This window comes from Delphinapterus leucas, chromosome 2 (genome assembly GCF_059928025.1).
Source record: "Delphinapterus leucas isolate spDelLeu-1000000601 "Yukka" chromosome 2, BTC_Dleu_Yukka2, whole genome shotgun sequence".
Lineage (NCBI taxonomy): Eukaryota > Metazoa > Chordata > Mammalia > Artiodactyla > Monodontidae > Delphinapterus > Delphinapterus leucas.
Window position 1 is genome coordinate 66,351,152 of NC_143130.1, and position 21,513 is coordinate 66,372,664.

Here is a 21,513-nt window from a genome sequence, read left to right on the forward strand (position 1 = left end):
GCGGGCTTTCTCTAGTTGCAGTGAGCGGGGGCTACTCTTTGTTATGGTATGCGGGCTTCTCATTACAGTGGCTTCTCTTGCTGTGGAGCACGGCTCTAGGCCCGCAGGCTTCAGTAGTTCTGGCATGCGGGCTCAGTAGTTGTGGCTCGTGGGCTCTAGAGTGCAGGCTCAGTAGTTGTGGCACACAGGCTTAGCTGCTCCACGGCATGTGGGATCTTCCCAGACCAGGGCTCGAACCCATGTCCCCTGCATTAGCAGGCAGATTCTTTTTTTAAAAAATAAATTTATTTATTTATTTATATTTTTAATTTTTGGCTGCATTGGGTCTTCGTTGCTGCACGCAGGCTTTTCTAGTTGCGGCGAGTGGGGGCTACTCTTTGTTGTGATGTGCGGGCTTCTCATTGCGGTGGCTTCTCTTGTTGAGGAGCATGGGCTCTACATGCACGGGCTTCAGCAGTTGTGGCTCGTGAGGTCTAGAGTGCAAGCTCAGTAGCTGTGGCACACAGGCTTAGTTGCTCTGAGGCACATGGAATCTTCCCGGGCCAAGGCTTGAACCCATGTCCCCTGCATTGGCAGGCGGATTCTTAACCACTGCGCCACCAGGGAAGTTCCTGTTGATTTTTTTAATAGGAGAACTTTGCTGAATTTGTTTCTTAGTTCTAATAGTTTTCTTTTGGAATTAAAGCCATACTTGGGCTTCCCTGGTGGCGCAGTGGTTGAGAGTCCGCCTGCCGATGCAGGGGACGCAGGTTCGTGCCCCGGTCCGGGAAGATCCCACATGCCGCGGAGCGGCTGGGCCCGTGAGCCATGGCCGCCGAGCCTGCGCGTCTGGAGCCTGTGCTCCGCAACGGGAAAGGCCACAACAGTGAGAGGCCCGCATACCACAAAAAAAAAAAAAAAAAAAAGCCCTACTTGATACTCATCAGATCTGATCAGGAGACTTTGTTTCCCCTGGATATTTCCTTCACTCATTTCCTAGTCTTCCTTGGATCCTTATGCTGCAGTCATCACTGAGCATGTCAGAGCATCAAATGCTGCCATCAATAGGATCTCCTGGGTTGATATTTGGATGGAAAGGTGGACTGGTAATTTTAGGATGTGTCTGATGGTTGGTACCCCAATGCGATTTCTTGTCCCTGCACTGTTTCTACAATCATGATATCCCACCAACATGGAAGTGAGTGGTTGTGGGGGGGCTTAGAAGCCAGAAGCTTGGGACTCCTTTGGGTCAACTTGGGCAGAGCCTTCTTTCTAGAACAGCATCTTGATACCTTTCCTGAGGAAGATGGAGTGGACTGACTCTGACTCTGGGCTTCCAACCCCATCATTTGCTACCTTAGAATCCCTGTATGATCAGCTGCGCAAGACAGTTTTATGGAGATGAACCTCTAGGGTCCAAACAACTTGATTTGGGTTCCAAAAAGCATTTGGTAGAAGAGCAAGGAGTATACACAAGTGACCATCATGAAAATGCAGTTACACCGTTCAACTGTGTGTCTTTCCAACTATGTCTCAACTCCACACTGATGCTATCTTCCAATTCCATCCACTCCAGGAAAGTTAAGCCTCCCAGTTTGAATTTCCATCTTTCTAGGGACCCACCCACCACTCATGGAATGATTTTATTCAGACATTTCTGACCTACCTCTTACAGAATCCTTTTCTACCAAACTGGTATAGTTTGACCTAGAGGATATTGCATTTTCTGGGCTAAATCCCATCATCTCCATCTCTCTGGGAGCATGCATCGGCCCTGAAAATCTTCAGGGGTGTGGATTTGCGGGCTACTCTCAGGAGTCTAGCCTGTAATTCTCTTTGACCAGGTGTCTTAAGAAACTTATCCCACCATTTCAGGATCATCTGATGCTTATATTCACTGTGACCCAGATCATCCTCCTGTCAAACACCATGAAGGTCCCTGTAAAGTGGCAAAGAGGACACCAGGATTCAAGGTGACAGCTGTGAAATGGGCAGCATAGAGATTAGCCCATAGCCCAACCTCATTTCAATTTCAAATTCTGTACAGCCCAGTAGTCTAGAACCATAGAGTCAGTGCCCTATCATGGAAATGGAAATTCTTAATTTGGGAGACTCTCACTGGAACAGAAGGATCAGAGAATTTCATGGTCTGTGACATGAGCTGTGACTGACCACAATCATCAGAAAAGAGCAGAAAGAGGAAGAGCAGATGAAGGATCGGACCACTGTTCACACAAACCTCTTTACTGTCCTGGGGGCTCCACCTCAGCCATGACCTCTCTCTTCCTAACTAGGGCTACCTGGATGCTGTTCCATGTGGCATGACAGCTTACCTAGGTGCTGTCGTCATCTTGCAGACCCTACCCAATGTCACAGCTGCACTATAAATTAGGGCATCATGAAGCTCTGAGACTCTGGAGACCCTAGGATCTTCTCCAGCCCCTCCTGGGCCTCTTGTAGACGCATGGGCATAATTTAGTTTCATAGCTCAGAACAATAACAATCTCAGAGAGTTTGATTCCCTGACCAAATAGGGCCTGTCTTCCAATGTCAAGGCAAAGCCACCATCAGATTAGTCAAGAGAATCATGAAAGACCTTTCCTGACTTCTCAGGTTCCTGAAGAGAATGATCTCAGATGCCTCTTCATACACCATGTGGAATTCTATTTTCTATCTTTTAGGTCAGTGGTTTACAAAGGACTTTCCTTGGAGCCCCCTCTAGGGAGTACCAGGGGAAGATGAAGCAAGAGGAACTCCAGCCCTCCTCCTACTTTTCTGGCTTTTCCAAGCAGTTCTACTTTTCTCTTACCTTTTGAGCTTCATCCTAATATTTTTGTTAGAACAATGGATTTCACAGCTGTTTTAAAAGGTTAGGAAACCAGTGATCCATTCCAAGGGCACTATTCTGTGGCTAACCCTCCCAGGAGTGAAGTATACCCACTGGTTTGTACTCTCACCACAGAAGGTTGGTACCTCTACTGGAATTCTGGCCACAAGTACATTATCTATCCTTTCCCCATCAGGATTTCTGGGCAGTAATCCTCTGGACAGAGGGCAGGATTCTGCTGAAACACACTCTGTCTGTCCCATATAAGCCACAGCTCCTGCTCTCCACACAGACACAGCATTAACAGGCAGGCGACAGATACCAAGGTACCCAGGGCAGCCTAAGCTGAACCCCACACCATCCAGGTGAAATATGGACACACACACATAGCCTTGTTGGAGATTCCCTCCACCGCTAATTTTGGCCTTTTCACTTTCCTTTTCACTGTCACCCAGGCTTCAGTCTATGACCTTCACCAGCCTTGTTTCCTTTGCACTCAGGATCCAAGGACCCCCATCAGCCTGGCCAAGCTTGTCAAAGAGTGAAGGAGTTTGGGATGGGTTTTCTTGGGCTTCAGGATCTCAGAGGTGAAGTCTGAAGCCAGATTCCCACCCACTCTTTCTCTCCCAACTTCTATTACGCCGATGAAGCCCCATCTCAAAATCAGAGACTTACCTTGGTGCAGATGAGAGAGGCTTTGACAGCAGGACCTGTGGGCTGGGCTCCTCTATCACACACTCCTGGATAGTGCTCCTGAGGCTCGACTTGCTGGATGTACAGCTAAGCCCTGGTTTCCAGCCCCAGCTCTCCAGCTTTCTCCAAGGTCATGGGGCCCAGCTTACGGCCCCTCTCTGGGCACCTCTACCATTCCCATAGGAAGGGTGGACACAGGGAAGGATCCTCAGGTGGCCATCCAGGTCTATAGGCAGAACCTGTTCTCCCATAGCATGAACACCTGGGGAGAGATCAAGGCAGGAAAACAGGGGAAGTCAGAGAGGAGGCAGCAGGGCTCAGTGAGGGCCCTGGAAGCTCAGTGAGGGAATAAGGGAGGTAAGGAAAGGGGTCATGAGTTCAGTAAGCATAGTGGGCAAAATGCCAATGTTAGAGGATCAGGAACCCAAGCTTCCTGTTCTCTTTAGGCCTTTGGGAGGGGCACGCAGGTTGAGTTGGGTGCTGGAGTTGGGGATTCATCATTCCAGTGCTCATGGTCTGGGGTTGAGGCAGTGCAATGAGACACTGCTTTCTGTGCTGTTTTTTTTTTTGACCCAGAATCCTGGACTCTAGCCACTGCCATCAGGCTTATCGGGAGGGTGTACTTATCTTCTCCAGACCCAGTATGAATACAAGGACTCCTCTGAGGACTCCCCTCCCTTAATAGGGCTGAAATGGTCCAAAATAGCATTTCCCAGACTCTAAGAACAGAAAGGTCAAACATATAAAATGATGCATGTAGGGCTCTATCCAACCAAAAATATGGACCAAATCACTTCCCACAAGAGCAACAATGAGTTCCAGGACCCAGGTTTTCCTGATGGAAATCTGGAGTTTCTCTCCTCCAGATCTGTCTGTAGGTCATCCTGCCCCTCAAAGAAACCCAACCTTGTGGCCCCAAGTGAGTAGGGCCTGCTCACTCACCTCTTCCCAGAGCTAGACCGTGGTTAACTACCTTCCTAGGCTCCTCATGTTACTCTGGGGAGTCCAAGAGGCCTTAGGGTTCCCAGGTGACTCCTGGATTTGTCCCCAGAGGACCGAAAACTGTTTGTGGGTATGCTGGGCAAGCAGCAGGGTGAGGAGGACGTCAGACGCCTGTTCCAGCCCTTTGGCCACATCGAGGAGTGCACCGTCTTGCGGAGCCCCGATGGCACCAGTAAAGGTGACTTGAGCTGACCCCTGGATTTCCTGATGACCCCGCCTCACTCCGGACCACATGACCCTTTGGCCTCTGTGACCTGAGCCACCTCTATCCTGCCCCAGGCTGTGCCTTTGTGAAGTTCGGGAGTCAAGGGGAAGCTCAGGCGGCCATCCAGAGTCTGCACGGCAGCAGGACCATGGCGGTGAGGGCGGGCGCCGGGGCCCGGGGTGAGACCAGGGGTCTGGGGACTGGCTCCTCTTCCCCACATGCCGGGGAAAGGGCCTGAGGAGCAAGGCCCTCGGCCCAGGGCCCGGGCTGAGGTCTAGACCCGTCCTTGCAGCCTTCCCTGCCTTACCCAGGGCGCCTCGTCCAGCCTCGTGGTCAAGCTGGCGGACACGGACCGCGAGCGCGCGCTGCGGCGGATGCAGCAGATGGCGGGCCAGCTGAGTGCTTTGCAGCCGGCGCCGCTGCCGCTGGGGGCCTGCGGAGCCTACACCACCGCTGTAAGCGCCTGGCCCGGCGGGCGCGAGCGGGCAGCGGGTGACGGGGGATGGGGCGCCGGGGCAGATGCCCGCCGCTGGGCCCTCCACACCCGGCCTTCTTCCCTTCCAAAGATCCTGCAGCACCAGGCGGCCCTACTGGCGGCGGCGCAGGGCCCGGGCCTCGGCCCGGTGGCCGCAGTGGCGGCACAGATGCAGCACGTGGCGGCCTTCAGCCTGGTAGCCGCGCCGCTTTTGCCGGCTGCAGGTACTGCGCGCAGGGGGCGGGGCCCGCGGCGGGGGCGGGGCGAGGCGGGGCGAGGCGGGGCTGCGGCCTGACTCTTCCACTTCCTCGCCACCTGCAGCCAATTCCCCGCAGGGCGGCGGCCCTAGCACGCTTCCGGGTCTCCCGGCGCCCATCGGGGTCAATGGATTCGGCCCCCTGACCCCCCAGACCAACGGGCAACCTGGCTCGGACAGTCTCTACAATAACGGGCTCTCTCCTTACCCAGGTGGGCCCCCCCCACCCGCTCCGCCCAAATCTCCCCCAAAATGGAGTGGGGAGCGGGGGTCGGGGTGGGGGCGGGTGGCAGGGCCTGGTCTCCTTGAGAAGGGACTCCTCCTCCTTCCCTGCTGCCTCTCACAGCCTCCCTCTACACTGCCTGCGTTCTCACCTTACCCTGCCCGCCCGCCAGCCCACCTTCACTGTGGGCCTTGCGCCCCTCTCTCCCCAGCCCAGAGTCCCGGCGTGGCTGACCCCCTGCAGCAGGCCTACGCTGGGATGCACCACTACGCAGGTTTCACTTGGCGCTACGCGGCCTGGGGGGTTTGAAGGGCCCCAGAAAGTAATAGGGAGATTTGGGGGTGGGGGGGTTAGGCTCTGTGCTAAGGAGTCCGACCCTCCTTTCGCCCACCCTTGGACCCAGTACGACCTTTCTAGGGGTGAGGGTTACTGTGCACTGGCTGAGTTGGTCAAAGGTGGCCAGGCAGATGGGGCCCTGATTGGGGGTGGCTCCTGGGGGTCACTGCCCACTCCCACCTCTGTCTCCAGCAGCCTATCCGTCGGCCTATGCCCCAGTGAGCACAACTTTTCCCCAGCAGCCTTCAGGCCTGCCCCAGCAGCAAAGAGAAGGTGAGGGACAGGGGTCTGGAGATCAGGGCCTGGTGGGGCTGGACTCAGGATTCCTCCCCTGAACCAGCCTGCTCCTGTTCCTGCAGGCCCCGAAGGCTGTAACCTCTTCATCTATCACCTGCCTCAGGAGTTTGGTGATGCAGAACTCATCCAGACATTCCTGCCCTTTGGAGCCGTTGTCTCTGCCAAAGTCTTTGTGGATCGAGCCACCAACCAGAGCAAGTGTTTCGGTGAGCTGAGCCCCATCCCTAGGCCTCTCCCACTCCCAACTTCGAGATTCCTTACAGACCCTAAGACTGTACCTCCGGAAGTCAGTGACTCCTAGAAACTGAGTGTATAGCGCTCAACAGTCACAGACCAGTGATGAGGCTAAGCCCAGACAAGGGACAAGTCTATTTCAGGTTCACCTGGGAAGGTCAGGTGTCTGGTAGATCTTCAACCAGGTTAGGCTTTAGAGTCTAGCCAGGGCAGGTGGAGTCTGGGTCTGGGACCAGAGATCCCCTCCAACTGCAATTCAGAGGACCAGAATGGGGGCTGTGGAGAGAGAGAGTTTTCCCACACCAGGGAAAGACAGGGAAACACCCCATCAACACACTACCTGCCTCCCCAATACACACACTCAGAATTACCTCCTGTCCTTCCAAGAATCACACGTTTAGGAAACTCAGGCCACTTGCCTGTGTAAGTACGAGCATGTGTCCGTGTGTGTGCACACGTGCAAACACTGGAGGGTGGAGGAGTACTGATTGATGGAACTGGCCTGAGGGGGCAAGGAGAAGGGGCTGGTCATAGAGAAAGGAGGCCCTGCCACTCAGAGTTCCCAGCTAACCTCTCTGCACACACCCTCCAGGGTTTGTTAGCTTTGACAATCCAACCAGTGCCCAGACAGCTATTCAGGCCATGAATGGCTTTCAGATTGGCATGAAGAGGCTCAAGGTCCAGCTAAAGAGGCCCAAGGATGCCAACCGGCCTTACTGATCTACTCTCACTGACCAGCCACAGAAAGGTGAGTCCTTAGTGGACCCCCGGCAGATGGGGCCTGAGTGATGGAGGCGCTCTCAGCTTTGATATTCCTTTTGGGATGCTGGGGGCACTGACCCCTGAAAAAGTCTGGGAGAGAAGAGCCAGGAGTTAGGAGGAATCCTCAGTCTGAGGCTGTGTTTTTCCTTCAGTCTAAGGACTGAGATAAATTAGACAACATTCCTGCCCCCACAGTCTGGGAGAGACAATTACAGTAAGATCCAACCAGTTCGTTCCACTCCAGAGATAGCCACAGGGGACCATAGTAGAGAATTCCTGTGTGGGGAAGGCAGGGGGGTGGAGAACGAGACTAGAAAAGTAGGTTTGTGCTAGCTGTGAAGGGTCTTAAAGGCCATGAGTTTGGACTTTATCCTGAAGATGGTAGAGGACCACTGAGGAGTTTAAGCAAAGAAGGGACAGGATGTAAGGGCTGGGATAATGGCAGTGAACATGGAGATGAGGAGAGAAGCAAATACACTGAAGATGCAGGATCTACAGGGTGTGGTGGTGATGGGGAGGGCTATGACAAGCTCTCAGGGCCGGCTGCCTGCGACTTTTAGAGATTGCTGTCTCAGAAGATCCACAGGACCCTGCCTCACTTGAACTACCCCCAGGGAGCACTCTGGAGGGGGTGCTGGGCTGAGGTCATCTGCCCAGGACCCAGGGTCTGGCTTCAGTGGAAGCCTGAGGTCCAGCCACTCACCTGAGCCTGAGGTCCAGCCACTCACCTGTCACGGATAGGGCAAGCTGCTCTTCTTGTCTTGCCCTCCAGAGTGATTTTTTCCTTTTTTTCCCCTTTCTCTCTCCTTATCAATTAATACCCAACATTGGAAACTGAAGAGTGAGAAGAAAGGAGAAGAAAAGCACAGAAATGCTTGAGCAGCCCTTCCTGAAGGAGCAGCCACAGATGGAGGTGGACCCAAGGCCAGTGCCTGGGCTCAGGCCACTTTAAGGATTGTTTTCACCAAGTGGGTTGTTCTGTGCCTGTGATGTAGAGCTCAGGCTGGCAAGGCAGCTGGGGCTGGCTGAGGAGTGACTGTCTAGGGGAACCAGCAGAGGGCCTTGGGGGGTGCCAAGGGCTTCTCCACAAGGGAAGCCCAGATTTACTTCTTTCAAAATCATATCATTCCTTAGAGTTTAGGGACCAAAGGACTATTGCTTTTTAAAGAATTATATATATATATATATATATATATATATATATATATATATAAATTAAAACAAAGAAACAAAAAAATCACAAGAGAAACAAAAAAGACAGTATAGAGTCTAATAAAAGCTGCCTTTAAATATCCCTAGGAGGCAGGGTGAAGGAGACCCTTGAAGGCCCCAGCCTAGGCAGAGGAAGGCTGTGGAAAGATTGTTCTGTGTCTCATTCCCTCTTAACGCCCCCCACCTCCACCTCACCACCTTTTAAAAATAATGAAGGACTTGAGGTCTGGGCTCATATGCAGGTAACAAGAGAGTTATTGAAGCAGTGAACCCACAGTTCCCAAACTCAGAGAGCATCCATGAAGAGGCCTCAAGGAGGAACTCTGGCCTGCCCTGCTCTTTGCCACCCCGAAAAACCCCTTAAGCCAGCAGGGGTGGGAATCTGCCTTTCCTTCTTGACAGCCTTTCCCGTGGAACCACTGCTTCCTCAGGCAGGAAGAAAGGGAGTTTGGACTGCCCCAGCCTTTCCCTTCCCCATCCAGTTAGACAGAGGCCCTGCCTTTGGCTGAGCCGAGACACCTCCTGTTTCCCCTCACCTTGAGCCAGCCCCAGTGTCCCCTTGCTCCAGACCACCTTCTGTCTCTAAGTTTGCCCACCGGTAAAGTAGATTCAGGATATATGTAGAGGGCTGTGACAACAGACTTGGAAGGTTCGCTACTGTATATACTGCCATTGAGAAGGGGATAATTTTCAATATGTAGAAGCTTCAGAATTTAGAGGTCCCTCTTTACCCAGGACCTGGGAGGGAAGTAGATGTTTTGCCAAAATACTTCATCATTCCTTTAAAAACTACATCTTTCCTATGCAAGAGTGTCTCAATGTGCTTATCCAAGGTGCTTCTAGATGGTGAGCAGTGTTCAGCTTAGAAGTGGTGTGTGCTCTGTCTGTCTGTCTTTGTCTGTCTGTTGTATACAGTGGGTACCATATAAAGCTGATCGATGGTGGTGCTTCCTGCCTGCTTCTGTGAGATGGGCAAAAGATTCAGCTTAGAGCACCATGACTCACTTGCCTTGGTCAGCCTTTCCTGGGCCTGCAGGGCCTTGCACATAACTTTTCCTAGGAGGATAATTTTCCCTCTACCCCACAGACCTGGATCAAACTAGTCTGGGGCCCCAGCTGTGTGGTGGGCACTCTGGTCCCTAGATGTTGCTGAGACTGGAGGCCTCTGATCTGATATCACATCAGACAATAAAGCATGTGGGGGCGGGGGCGGCGGGTTCCTCCTTAATAAGAGTTTCTAAGAAAATTTGTTCCCACCTGTTCCTCTGTCTTTGACTCGTTTTTGGAGGGAATGGAATGAAAAATAACATTGCCAGGTAAGGTGTGGTAGTTCACAGGGCTGACACGTAGACTGACCACCCTGGACACAGATGGGAATGTTAACACCTGCACATTCAAACAGCTGTTCACATGGAGGCATAGAGACCCATCACTGCTAGGTGCTAAGCACTCAGAGTTGGGGGAAGGACGGTCCGATAATGTAGTTATAATGGAGGGCCCCAGAGAGTCTGTGATAGCAAGAACAGTACCGAATTCAGACTTCACTGGTAAGGCAGGTCAGAGAAAGGTTTACTGAAGAAGATGAAGGAGGGGAAGGGTCTTCGAGAATGAACTGGCACATAGGCACAAAGCCATTTGGACAGCCGCATCATGCTGATAAATTATTAGCAAGAAATCATAATGATTACCGTTTATGCAGTGCCAATTATGGGGCAGACAGTGGGCACCAAGATAAGACCCTTTCCCATTTCTAACTCTACCCTGAACCTTAACTCATCAAGTCACGTCAAGACACAAACCAAAATGGCATTTGAAGTATCTTGTTTCATGGTTAGGGGCTGGCAGACCATGTATAAATGCTGCAGAGGTTGGCAGGATCTAGATCAGGGGTCGGCAAACTATGGCCTGTGGGCAAATCTGGCCTACAGCCTGCTTTTGTATGGCCTACAAATTATGTTTTTTTACATTTTTAAAGGGCTGTAAAGATAAAACAAAAAAGAATATGAGACAGAGACCATATGTGGCCCACAAAGCCTAAAAGATTTACCTGGTCCTTTAGATAAAATGTTTGCTGATCCCTATAAGCTCATGGAAGACGTGTATAATGTCTAATGAGTTTAAGCAACAATGGTGTTTGTGTCTCTGTTGTGTGTGCATGTGTTAGTCCAAATCCTTTCAGCTGCAAGTGTCAAAAACCCAACTCAAACATGTTTAAGCCAATAGGAAATTAGTTGGCTTACTTAATTGATAAATCAAAGGATGTATCTACCTTTAGGCATGGATTGATCTAGGGGTTCAAATGATGATGTCTCCATCTCTCGGCTCTGCTCCCTTCTATTTAGTGGCCTCGCTAGTTCCAGCTCTAAAGACCTTGGGAGGACTTTGGCCAGAATGGACATGTGGCTACCTCTAGGGTGGAAGAGTAGGCCACCGTAATTGACAACTTCACAAGGACTGTGTGGAGGGGAGAACTGGGTCTTCAAAAGAAGGGATGATGGGCAGATAAGCAATTTGCATCCTCAGTATTCCTCCCCTTTATTGTTCACCTTCCACCTATACTTTTCTTGACAAACATACACTTTCAAAAATGTGCCTGCCTAACAATGCAATGTTCCTAGGCTCAACAAAAAACAGTCACCCACTTCTGAATAGGAGACAAAACAGAATCATGCCCAGTTGCTTTATTGAGCCCTCAGTCCAGGGTCCAAAGGGACAAAGGTGATGTGCAATTCTTGATCAGGTCTGGATATAATTTCTTGTGATTTTGCAATCTCTGGCTTAAAGATAAATTTAGCTACCCCTACATAACCAATATGGAGAGAAATAGGGTAACCATTTAAAAAAAAACAAAAAAAACCCCTTCCATTTGGAATAGGGGAGAAGAGAAAATAATAGTCACTAATCTATAGCATATAGCACATCCTTCTGGACAGTGGAGCAAGTTTCTTCATCAACAAAACTAATCGCTTTTGGTCCTTTCCACTGGGAAGTATCTCCCTCATTTATGGACAGCCCTGAGAAGATACCTCTTCTGGAATTGAATCATCCACCCTCCCTTTAGACATGGGTTTGGACCTAAAGATTGCCTTAGAGATTATGCCTTCCCAGATCCCCAATTGCCTGGTGAGGATTCTCTGGACAATTCCTTTCAAACCAAGTGATTTGATTCCTGGGCTCTCTGTGAGCTAGTAACCATCGTCAAGAATCTTGCTGAGTTCTTGTCCTTGAGTCTGGATCTGGCCCTTGTGGTTTCTGTCTCTTAGCAACAGGTCACACTTAGCCCATTCCCCTCCCCCTCAGCTTCACGGTTTCCACAATAGCCTGTCTGTGATAATAAGTCAACCTTAATCTGCTCAGTGCCCTCAGAGAGAGATTACCTATATAACACTTGGCTGGCTCACGCTCCAGTGACCCTGACTAGATAGTCAAAATCCCTAAGTGGTACTGGCTCCTAGGTCTCAGCCCCAAGGCAATGCTTAGGACAGAAGTGAGGCAACCACACAAGCACTCACTCTGGACAATCTGCAGCTTGCTCCACTCCTCGCCCTCTGGTATGGTCCATTATTACACTAAGGCCACATCACCAAAGCACTCCTGAGAAGAGTCTGTCAGTGGACATTGAATTGGGGGGCCCTCTGAGAACTTGTTTAACTTGGGGACTGTGGGCAGAGTCTTCAGCCTTCAGGAGGGCCCCCGGAATTTCTCTCTGTCTCTCTGGATGCAACCTGGGTGTCTTGGATACAGAGAGAAAAGACCTTTGGTCTGAGATGGGACTGACAACCTCTGACCTCAGAGCAGCTCTGGATCTACTGTGTGCTCTGACCAGACCGGGGTCTCACCTCTGCCTCAGTGGAACGGAACATGCATGTAATACCCTCCAAAAGAGGGTACTAAGGTCAGGGAGGTCACAGAATCTCTCTTTATCTTTTCCAGCTTTGTTTGCAATCTTTGGCATCCACTGTCCTCACTGTACCTGCCTGCACTGTGACACAGCCAAATCCAGCAGGGATTCAGAGGCTGTCTTGGGCCTGTGCGCCTCCCTCAGCCAGTATATTTGCTCAAGCATGTTACACAGTCCTGTGTTCTTTGGGAGAACCAATGAAGGAATAAACCTCATGGGCTCAGGAAGCTCAGAGCCAAAGCGGATTCTGTAGCTGCCCTTCGAGCTTGAGCCACGTGAGGTCCACAAAGAGTTGACCAAGTCTGCGCCAAGTGCAAACTCAGAAAGGGTGGAGAGCTACTCTTTTTCTCCCCAACCCCGCTTCAGACACTGCCATCACAGTATGGCAGCCTGGGCTGATCAGAGCCTTTCATTGGCCGTCTGTAGAGGGGACTTTGAACTTCCATGCTCTAGCCTGCTGCCCTCTAGTGGCCTAAGAGCACAGAGACCCAGAAGGCAGAGCAAGCTGCAAGCCTGGGTTTGACTCTTCCAAAGGTAAGTCTTAGGTACCGAGGAGAAAATGCAGGGAACCACAGAAAGAGCCTGAGAAAATTAACCTCAGCTTCTTCTAGGGAGTATGCCAGAAATGAGCTGACCCTGCACCCTTGCCACCGGGCCTCTGACAGGAATCCAGCAGCCTGGGCTGGATTTCCTGCATGTGAGCAGGAAAAATCAGTTGTGCCCTCAGGACCTTCTTGCTACCCCACTGTTGGGACTCAGTGTTGGGATGGGGGCTTTGATTGCGGCTCCATATCTTAATGCAAGTGCTCTAGAAAGCAGACTCTGAGGCAAGGATTAAAGTGCTCACACTCTTTGGGGAGACGGAAGCCCAGGATAATGAGAGGGGAGAAGAGACATGTGGCAGGGGAGAAAGATGTGAAGCAATGCAAGACAACATATTACTGTGGTGGCCACTGTTTCACATGAGCTGTGAGGAGAGAACAGGTGACTTGACAGGACTGTTTGCTAAAGCACATGGTGTTTGCAGGGAGAAACTGCACCTTAGAACCGTTCACCAGGTAGAGAATTGAGAGGGAATTTTCCCATCTGTTCCCCTCTCATCTCCTGTTTTCTACTGGCCAAGGTGCACCTCACGGAGAGCTAACTCCACTGCATTTCTGAGTTGTATCACCCTCTGGGTGGCTGCTTGGGAGGTTAGATCCCATGCCCTCCATGTGGCATTTCTACCACAAATGTGGAAGTGGGGGGGCTACTTGGCACGGGTGGGGTGCCAACCAAGAGAAAGAAAGACGGAGGTGGCCCAGGAAGCCCAGAAAGGTGCATGAGGGTTGTGACCAATACATTTCACTCTCTCCCACAGGATTCACAGCCAGGGTCCCCAGGCACCAGAACCCCCCAGGACTGTCTGAATTTTAAGCAAAATAAACATTATTTAATTTGGGAGAAAAAAGATGCATTCAGGTGTGGCTTGGAGGATCAGGCTTTTTCTCTAGAACTTCCCAGGCCCTAAGCTTCAGTATCTCCTGCTTGATGTCCCACCTCTCTGCCTTTGTTCTCACTCATTTTAGTTTGGGGTAGAGGGTCTGGCTTTTATAATCTGTAAGACACATGATTATCTGACCCTTGGCAGTCTAGCTAGTAGGCCAAAGGCAATAAAGGCAACTCTAAACAAAGCTGCGTATGGCCTGGTTCTGCCAGCATGGAAGCAAGCTGAACTGCAGTTCCTTGCTAGAAATCTTGCGAGAGGCCAGCATACGCCAACATCTAGACATTTGTCCAGTGTGTCCCTGGAGTCTCCATCTAGGATGGATGCCTGACCCAAAGCTCCACATAAAATAGAAGATCATGGGGCTTCCCTGGTGGCGCAGTGGTTGAGAGCCCGCCTGCCGATGCAGGGGACACGGGTTCGTGCCCCGGTCCGGGAAGATCCCACATGCCGCAGAGCGGCTGGGCCCGTGGGCCATGGCCGCTGAGCCTGCGCGTCCGGAGCCTGTGCTCTCAATGGGAGAGGAGGCAACAGTGAGAGGCCCGCGTACCACAAAAAAAAAAAAAAAAAAAAAGATCATGTAACCACCTGACCTGATACCACATAACAGGGATTTCTAACTTCCCACTCAAGGATGGGCAGATCCCCACACTGCCTCCACTTCACTTCAGTTCCACCAGATATACGTTCTAGAGTCTGTTGATTGCACACACCATTCCATTTGTGTATCAGGTCTGGTTTAATTACAAGCGACAGACACGAACCCAAACCAGCTTATGCAAGAAGGGAGCTGAGAAGTGTAGTGCTATTACCAACCAGGCAGGGCTGAATTCAAGGGCTCAAACAAATGTCATCAGACCTCTCTCACTTCATCTCTCAGGGCTCTGCTTCTCTTCGTTCCTTGTCCCCTTCTCTTTCCTGCCATAAATATACTTTCTCCCTGTGATAGAGAGCTGGGTGCGAGCAGCTTCAATCTCATATGCTCCTGGCACCATGGCCTCAAAAGCAAGAGAGTTTAAGGGGAAGGTTATGATTGGCTCTGCTTAGGTGACAAACCCTTACCTGAACTAATCACTTTGGCCAGGGGCATGGAGTCCCCTGCCTGGCCCGATGGGTCATGTATCCACCTCTGGGTGGTGGAAAACGGGAGGGAGCAGAGGTGGCACTGTGACTGTCAGCCCCACTAAGTAGTCATAGAATGTAAAGACATGTCCTGCATGGTCTGTAAAAACATGTAGTTTGACCTGGCTGGAGCGTAGGATGCAGGTGAGGGAGGGCTGAGAGCCGGGTAGGAGCCACAGCCATAGAAGGGGTACATATTTTATCCTGGAGGTGGTAAGGAGCCATTGAAGAATTTTAACAGAGGAATGACATGATCAGCTTTGGGTTCTAGAAAGATTCCCCTAGGCAGCTAAGTGGAGAAGAGATCAGAAGAGTTGATACTGGGCTAGTTGGGAGGCTAGTACAATGGTTCTGGTGAGGAAGAGTAGGAATATAAAAGAGGGATTGATTTAATATGTAATAAGAGGTAACATGTGTTCTGTTCACACGAGGGTGGGAGAAGTCTAAGATGTTTTCCTCTCAGGGTTCCGGCTGAACAAGTCATAGGTGCTATTTACTAAGCTAGGGTCATGAAAAAAATGCAGATTGAGAGGAAGAAGAAGAGTTTGCCTGTGAGACATACAAGTGGAGTTGTCTAAAAGGCAACTTGAAATGCAAGAGGTAAAGGATGGAGATGTATATTCGGGAGTCCCAGTCACCTGCAGTCAGTGTGTCACACGGGACGATTTAAACAGAAAAGCCACTTTTTTCTTTTAGTGCTAGCAAAGAACTAGAAACACTTTTGCTGTGTAAGTGTTCTCACTTACCCTTCTCTCATTTTAAGAAAAAGATTTCCCAGGCTTATTATTTTTTGTTTTTGTTTTTTTGGGTAACATATACATGTATCTATTCTTCAAATTCTAGAAAAGCCGTCTCTTGAAACGGCACTGGGTGGGTCACGGGATTGCCAAGCAGGACATGCAAGCTTGAAAAACAACTGGGAACAATGAATGGGAGGCCAGTCCACCAGAGCAAAAGCCAAAATCAGATGTCAGACCAGCACCGTGAGAATATTGCCACTGTCATCACCATTGGACACTGGATGTCACCACCACCAGTACCCACACCACTACAGCCCCCAAGCACAGGATAGAGCTGATTGCACTGTGGCCACTGCCACCAAGATGAATTCTCCATGGTCCTATTTCTCTGAATCATTTACTCCAGAATCTACTTTTCTGGGGGCTACTTGGCCAAGCTTAGGTCACATACCTCTGTCTTAGATGCCAAAAAGCTGGGAAAGCAAAGACCCAACCTTTTCAATATCTGTCATGGAAGGTGGGCTCTGCTTACCTCCAAGACCTGTAACACAGGAAGGTGAATCAGATTCTGGGAAGTCACTGGAAAGAGTGATGAAATGAGAAATGGGTGTTGACTGAACTGTTTTTTAAAAATTATTATTATTTAAATGATGAATGACAGAAAAGGAGTCTATTAAGGAAGTTGTGAAAGAGCCCTGTGAGGTTTAGGAAGAAACTGGAAGAACATAGCCCATAGGAGCCAACAGAGGAAAGGGATGCAGGGACTGCTGATCAACGATGCCAACTGACATCAATGGTCAAATCAGTTGAGCCTGGAATTTTCCAGTGGGTTCGGCAGCTCGGAAGTCATCTGTTACTTTGGTGAAAGTATTTTCAGTAGAGATTTGGGGGAGAGGTAAGATGGCACTAGATTTAAGGAACACATGGGAGGTAAGAAAGTAGAGATGGAGAGTGTAAACCACTCCCTAGAAGCTTGGTTGAAGGCAAGAAAAAGTGTGTAATAATCAGTAATGTGTGGGATTAAAATTGGATTTTTTTTTTTTAGGTTGGGCTAGTTGATCAAGTTTATATGCGGAGATCGAAGAGTAGGAGAGAGGAAAAAGTTGACTATCCATGAAAGAGAGATGAAAATAAAGGATCAAATTTCCTGAAGAGACAAAGAGAGTGAAAAACAAATTGCAGTGAAACGATTAAGCTTGGATTTGAAGGGAGACCTCACTACCTCTGAGAAAGAAAGGGAGGGAGAGATTCAAATGTTTGGAGGGGGCTGAACATTAAAGCTGTTTCCTCCTTGTTGCCTTTATTTTCTCTGTGAAGCAGAAGAGGGGATGGTGGCGGAAGCTGATGTGTAGAAGGATTGCTGGGTACACTCAGGGCCTAGCTGAGGAGACTGTGAATTTGTCGTAGCTCTATATCGGGTCCAGGGTAAGTTTTCTTAACGATTTATTCTAGATAAGGGTGACTCATAGATTCTAAGGTCAGAGGGCCTCAGAAATGGTCTGGGAAACTTTCAGGAACCAGACAGCAGTCTCATGATTTCTGGTCTCTGCCCGTCCAGGCTTCATTCTCTCTCTGCAAATAAACTCTCTCCATTCCTCATTCCTCATAGTATCTGGAAGGTGGATGCACCATAGCTCCTGAGTTTATATAACTCTTCTGCTCAAGAAACCAGTCCAGTTAGAATCATAATCTCTCAGCCCTAATCCAAGATTCCCAGGAGAGAACATTTGCTTAGCTCAGCTCACATTAGGAATCCACTCACAGTTTGATAAACTGCAGCCAGAATGCCAGGGGTCACAGAAGACAAACATGGCCCTGGAGCCTATAGATCTGGAGAGAGAGTGTGGAAAACTTAATTCCCAAAGAATAGGGCTCGTGGGCTGGACTAACATAAAACAGTGTCCACTCACAAGCTCAATTCTGCGGGACTGGGTGATTTCCGTTATCCTGGTTTAGGATAGGAGAATAGAGAAGGTAGATGGCTGGAATATCTGTGGTTATGATTTTAAGGGCAAGCATATTAGCAAAAATGTGGTTAAAGTAACTGACCATAGGATCTAGACTGGATGGAAAAAGTGAAGCCAGGAAAATACTGATCAACTATGAGGCAGTTGAGATTTATGGGATTCATAATGAGTAGAAGAGCTGGTGGTGTGAGTTGGGGGGAAGTGAGGAGGGGAAATCCTGAAAGGTTATGGAATACTGGACTTTGACATTTCACTCATGGGGACAGACCTCCCGTGCTTACCCAAAGTGCTTCTGTTCGAACACTTCCACACATGCTTGGCTCTCCAAAGCTGCTATGGGGCCCTTGCTGGTGAGTTGTTTGAGGGAGCAGAGCCAACTCCTTCCCCAATGACTCTGAACTTCTACATTCTGCCACTAAGGCTCCAAGTCCTGTTATTTTATATACCTCACTTTTTTCAGTTATTATACACAATGGGTGTGACAAACTAATATTAAGACAGTGTTGAAGCCCAGGCTCAGAGGCCAGGTGAGAAGAGCAGGCATATCAAAAGGAGGGAGAGTGAGAAGGGAGATGCTGAGGTTATCCAAGTGTAAAAAAATCACTGTGAAATTTTATATATATATATATATATATATATATATATATATATATATTTACTTATTTATTTGGTTGTGCCGGGTCATGTGAACTCTTAGTTGTGGCATGCATGTGGGATCTAGATCTAGTTCCCTGACCAGGGATCAAACCCAGGCCCCCTGCATTGGGAGCACGGGGTCTTATCCACTGTGCCACCAGGGAAGTCCCTCACTGCAAAAATTCTGACTGAGGCCAGCTCCGGAGGGATAGATATGTCACGTGTTTACATCACTCAGAGCCAAAGCCTTCCTTGTGTACGCTGTGTCTAGCTAAAAAGAGGGAATGAGGAAGGTAAGTAGATATAAGATAAACTTTTCCCCATTAGTGCTGATGGAAAAGACGGGCACATGGGAGCTCCAAGACACCCAATTCTGATAAGGATGAAGGGAGGTCTGGCCACGTCTCAGGGGAATAACCATAATAACCACGGTTAACAGCTTCCATTTATGGACGACTTCCTAGTCCCAGGTATTCTGCTGGTTACTTTACATGTGTTAGGTTGAACCATATGAAATTTCTGTTTTGTAAAATACAAAGAGTCAAATACCTGCACATTCATACGGTTCGACATACCATCTCATTTCATCCTCACCACAACAGCCCCATTAAACAGATATCATTGTCCCCACTTTACAGATGAGAAAACTAAGACTCAGAAAGTGAAAGTCTTGGTTTAAGGCTGAACAATCAGTAAGTGCTGAAACCAAGCTTTGAACCCAGATTGTCCCAATAGAAGGCCAGAGTGCTTTCCAGCACACCACAGCTACCAGGGGAGCAAAAGAGTTAAACTTAAGAATTAAAAAACGCTGGAACTTCCCTGTCGGTCCGATGGTTAAAACTCTGTGCTCCCAGTGCAGGGGGCTCAGGTTCAATCCCTGGTAGGGGAACTAAGATACCACATGCTGAGTGGTGCAGCCAAAACAGAAAAAAAAATTAAAAACAAAAGAAGAATTAAAAGACCCTAAGGTGTTACAAACTAGAGATTCTTGGAGTCAGCAGGGTCTCAGGGGGACCGTCTCAATCTTTATCCGCCACCCGGGTTCTAAAGTAGAGAGGTAGCCGGAACTGCCTTCCCCTCTCCTTCCTCCCAACCATAAGGGGCGCCAAACGCCAACAGCTTTGCTCAGGGGGCCCTCCGTGCACCCGCCGGGCCTCTCTTCTTTCTCCACGCATCCGCCCAGCCCCATGGCGCAGGCGCCACCCTCCGCTCCGCACCCCGCTCCCAACCAGCGATCACTGCGCAGGCGCCCCAACCAGGCGTCGGGGGAGGTGGTGGGCCTAGGGGCAGGTCGTGTGGCAGTTGGTCCGAAGCGGGCCACGTGGTCACGGTGCCGCCGCGTGAGCGTGCGCAGAGTGGCTGAGCGCGGCCGTGACGGAACGACGAGGCGTGGAGTTGCGCGACCTCGTCCGCCCGGCCCGGCCCCCGCCCCTTGGCTTGCCGCTCCGCCCCCGCGGGGCGTCCCGGGCCGCTAGTTCCCTCGGCGGCGGCCGCGCGCGGCCCGGGGTCGCCGTGAGTACTCACGAGGCCAGCCTGTGAGGCGGCCGCCACGGGGACGGGGCGGGGCGGCCGGGCCGCGGGAAGGGTGCGGGGCCCGCCCCGCCTCGGCCGGGGTGGATAAAGTGAGGGCCTTGCGCCGGGTGGCTCTGAGGGGCCCTCCTGGCCTTGACAGGCTTCGCTGAAGGCTGGGCTGCTAGGCTGCTGGCGACACAGATCGGGCACAGAGCTTCTTCCCCGGGAGGCAGGTGTTGGGTGTCTTTGGGGTCTCCGGAGGAAACCGGAGAAGAGCTTTTAATTGCTCCTCTAAAGGAGGCCTCGGCCTGTCCTGAGAGCGCGGTGGCAGCCAGTGTTCAGAGGCTCACGCCGGCCTCTGCCTCCGCCGGGTACCCTGGATAGCGGGAATCGCAGGTCTGTGGCTTCTCCCCCGCACTCTTTGTTACGTGGCCTAGGCTTTCTGAGAGGAGCACTCGCTGTAGAGCGGAGTAACCTGCTTGCCCAGTACCACAAAGCTGGGAGTCAAACCCAGAGTACAAACGTTGAGATCGGAGGCTTTGACTAGATGTAAAGTTGTCACACCGGGGAAGCGCCCTTGGGCCTAGGCCAGGACCTTTGTCATCCGGACTTGAGGCTTATTTACATTTGGCCTGTCCCCGTGCAAATTCTCCGTTAGCTGCCATCATCCAAAGCACTGAACAACAGACACCCTTCTCTGGGCATTCTTCACACAGTCTGTATTTGGCCTGGCCTTTCTTGAAAGGTTCCCTGCTTTACCTCATTTGGATAAGTTAGATAGGTCTCTCTTGCTTAATTCATTAACAACTCCCTTAAGTGGTTGTAACCAAATCACAGGAGGAGTGGCTGTAATTAGAACCTGTCAGATGTGCGTAAGTCCCAGTTCCACTTTACTCCTGACCCTAAGCAAGTAGCTTGACCTCCCTACACCTGATTATTCTGTACATAACATGAAAGCTTTGAAATAGACCATCTTTCAGGCTTATTTCTCTTTAAAATGTCTGTGATTCCATGAATTCCATAACTACCCACCATTTCCCTTTTCCCACTCTTCACTGTTTAAACCCATTCTCCATCTCTCCAGAGAAGTGAGCCTTGAGATTAGAAGGTGGGAGTCCCTTTCACTGAAACAGCCTGGTTTGAAAAAGGTGGTAGTTTCTGAATTGTCTTTTGCCTGGACAGGAAAAATTTCCTCTGAACTACCTTTTTCTCCTTGTGATAACAACAGAAACCAAGCAGCAACAGCCCTTGGAGAGAGACTAAGTTTTCTTGACTTCCACAGTGACAGAGAGCTTGTGAAAGTTGGTACTTCTGGCCTACGCTGTCATCATCCTACCACCCAACCCAAGACAGCCCAGGCTGGACATTAGTGCCTCCCTCTTTATTCCTCTGTGATCATCCAGATCAGCACCTGACTGTTTATTTTCAAATCTCACAAACACAGCCGCCAGATCTTCATATTCTGGTTCTCGGCTGCTCTTGAAGGTGAATGGAGTCTTGCTTTTTAAAATCATTTTTGTATGATTTTTGTCTGCGTAGATGTGTTTAAGTTCTTGTATGTCTCTCCCCTTTGGCTTATGTCTCCAGAAGACAGTTCATTCATTCATTCACTCATTCAATAAATGTGTGTTGAGGGGCTGACATTATA

At 50.1% G+C, this 21,513-nt stretch overlaps 1 protein-coding gene across 2 annotated transcripts in view; it reads left to right on the top strand.

Moving 5' to 3' along the window:
* The window catches only part of CELF6 (CUGBP Elav-like family member 6), a 43,665-nt gene extending 22,466 nt beyond the window's left edge, over nt 1-21,199 (top strand). Inside the window, exons 4-14 of one of the 2 annotated variants that reach the window (XM_089904201.1) lie at nt 4,551-4,679; nt 4,781-4,860; nt 5,018-5,161; nt 5,273-5,399; nt 5,497-5,649; nt 5,872-5,934; nt 6,189-6,269; nt 6,356-6,499; nt 7,120-7,275; nt 8,130-19,865; nt 21,094-21,199. In XM_089904201.1, the coding sequence (XP_089760327.1) occupies nt 4,551-4,679; nt 4,781-4,860; nt 5,018-5,161; nt 5,273-5,399; nt 5,497-5,649; nt 5,872-5,934; nt 6,189-6,269; nt 6,356-6,499; nt 7,120-7,247 (1,049 nt within the window). In that variant the 3' untranslated portion in view covers nt 7,248-7,275; nt 8,130-19,865; nt 21,094-21,199. The remainder of the gene's footprint in view (nt 1-4,550; nt 4,680-4,780; nt 4,861-5,017; nt 5,162-5,272; nt 5,400-5,496; nt 5,650-5,871; nt 5,935-6,188; nt 6,270-6,355; nt 6,500-7,119; nt 7,276-8,129; nt 19,866-21,093) is intronic. The other variant, XM_089904210.1, reaches the window with a different exon arrangement.
* Nucleotides 21,200-21,513: the final 314 nt, after the last annotated feature.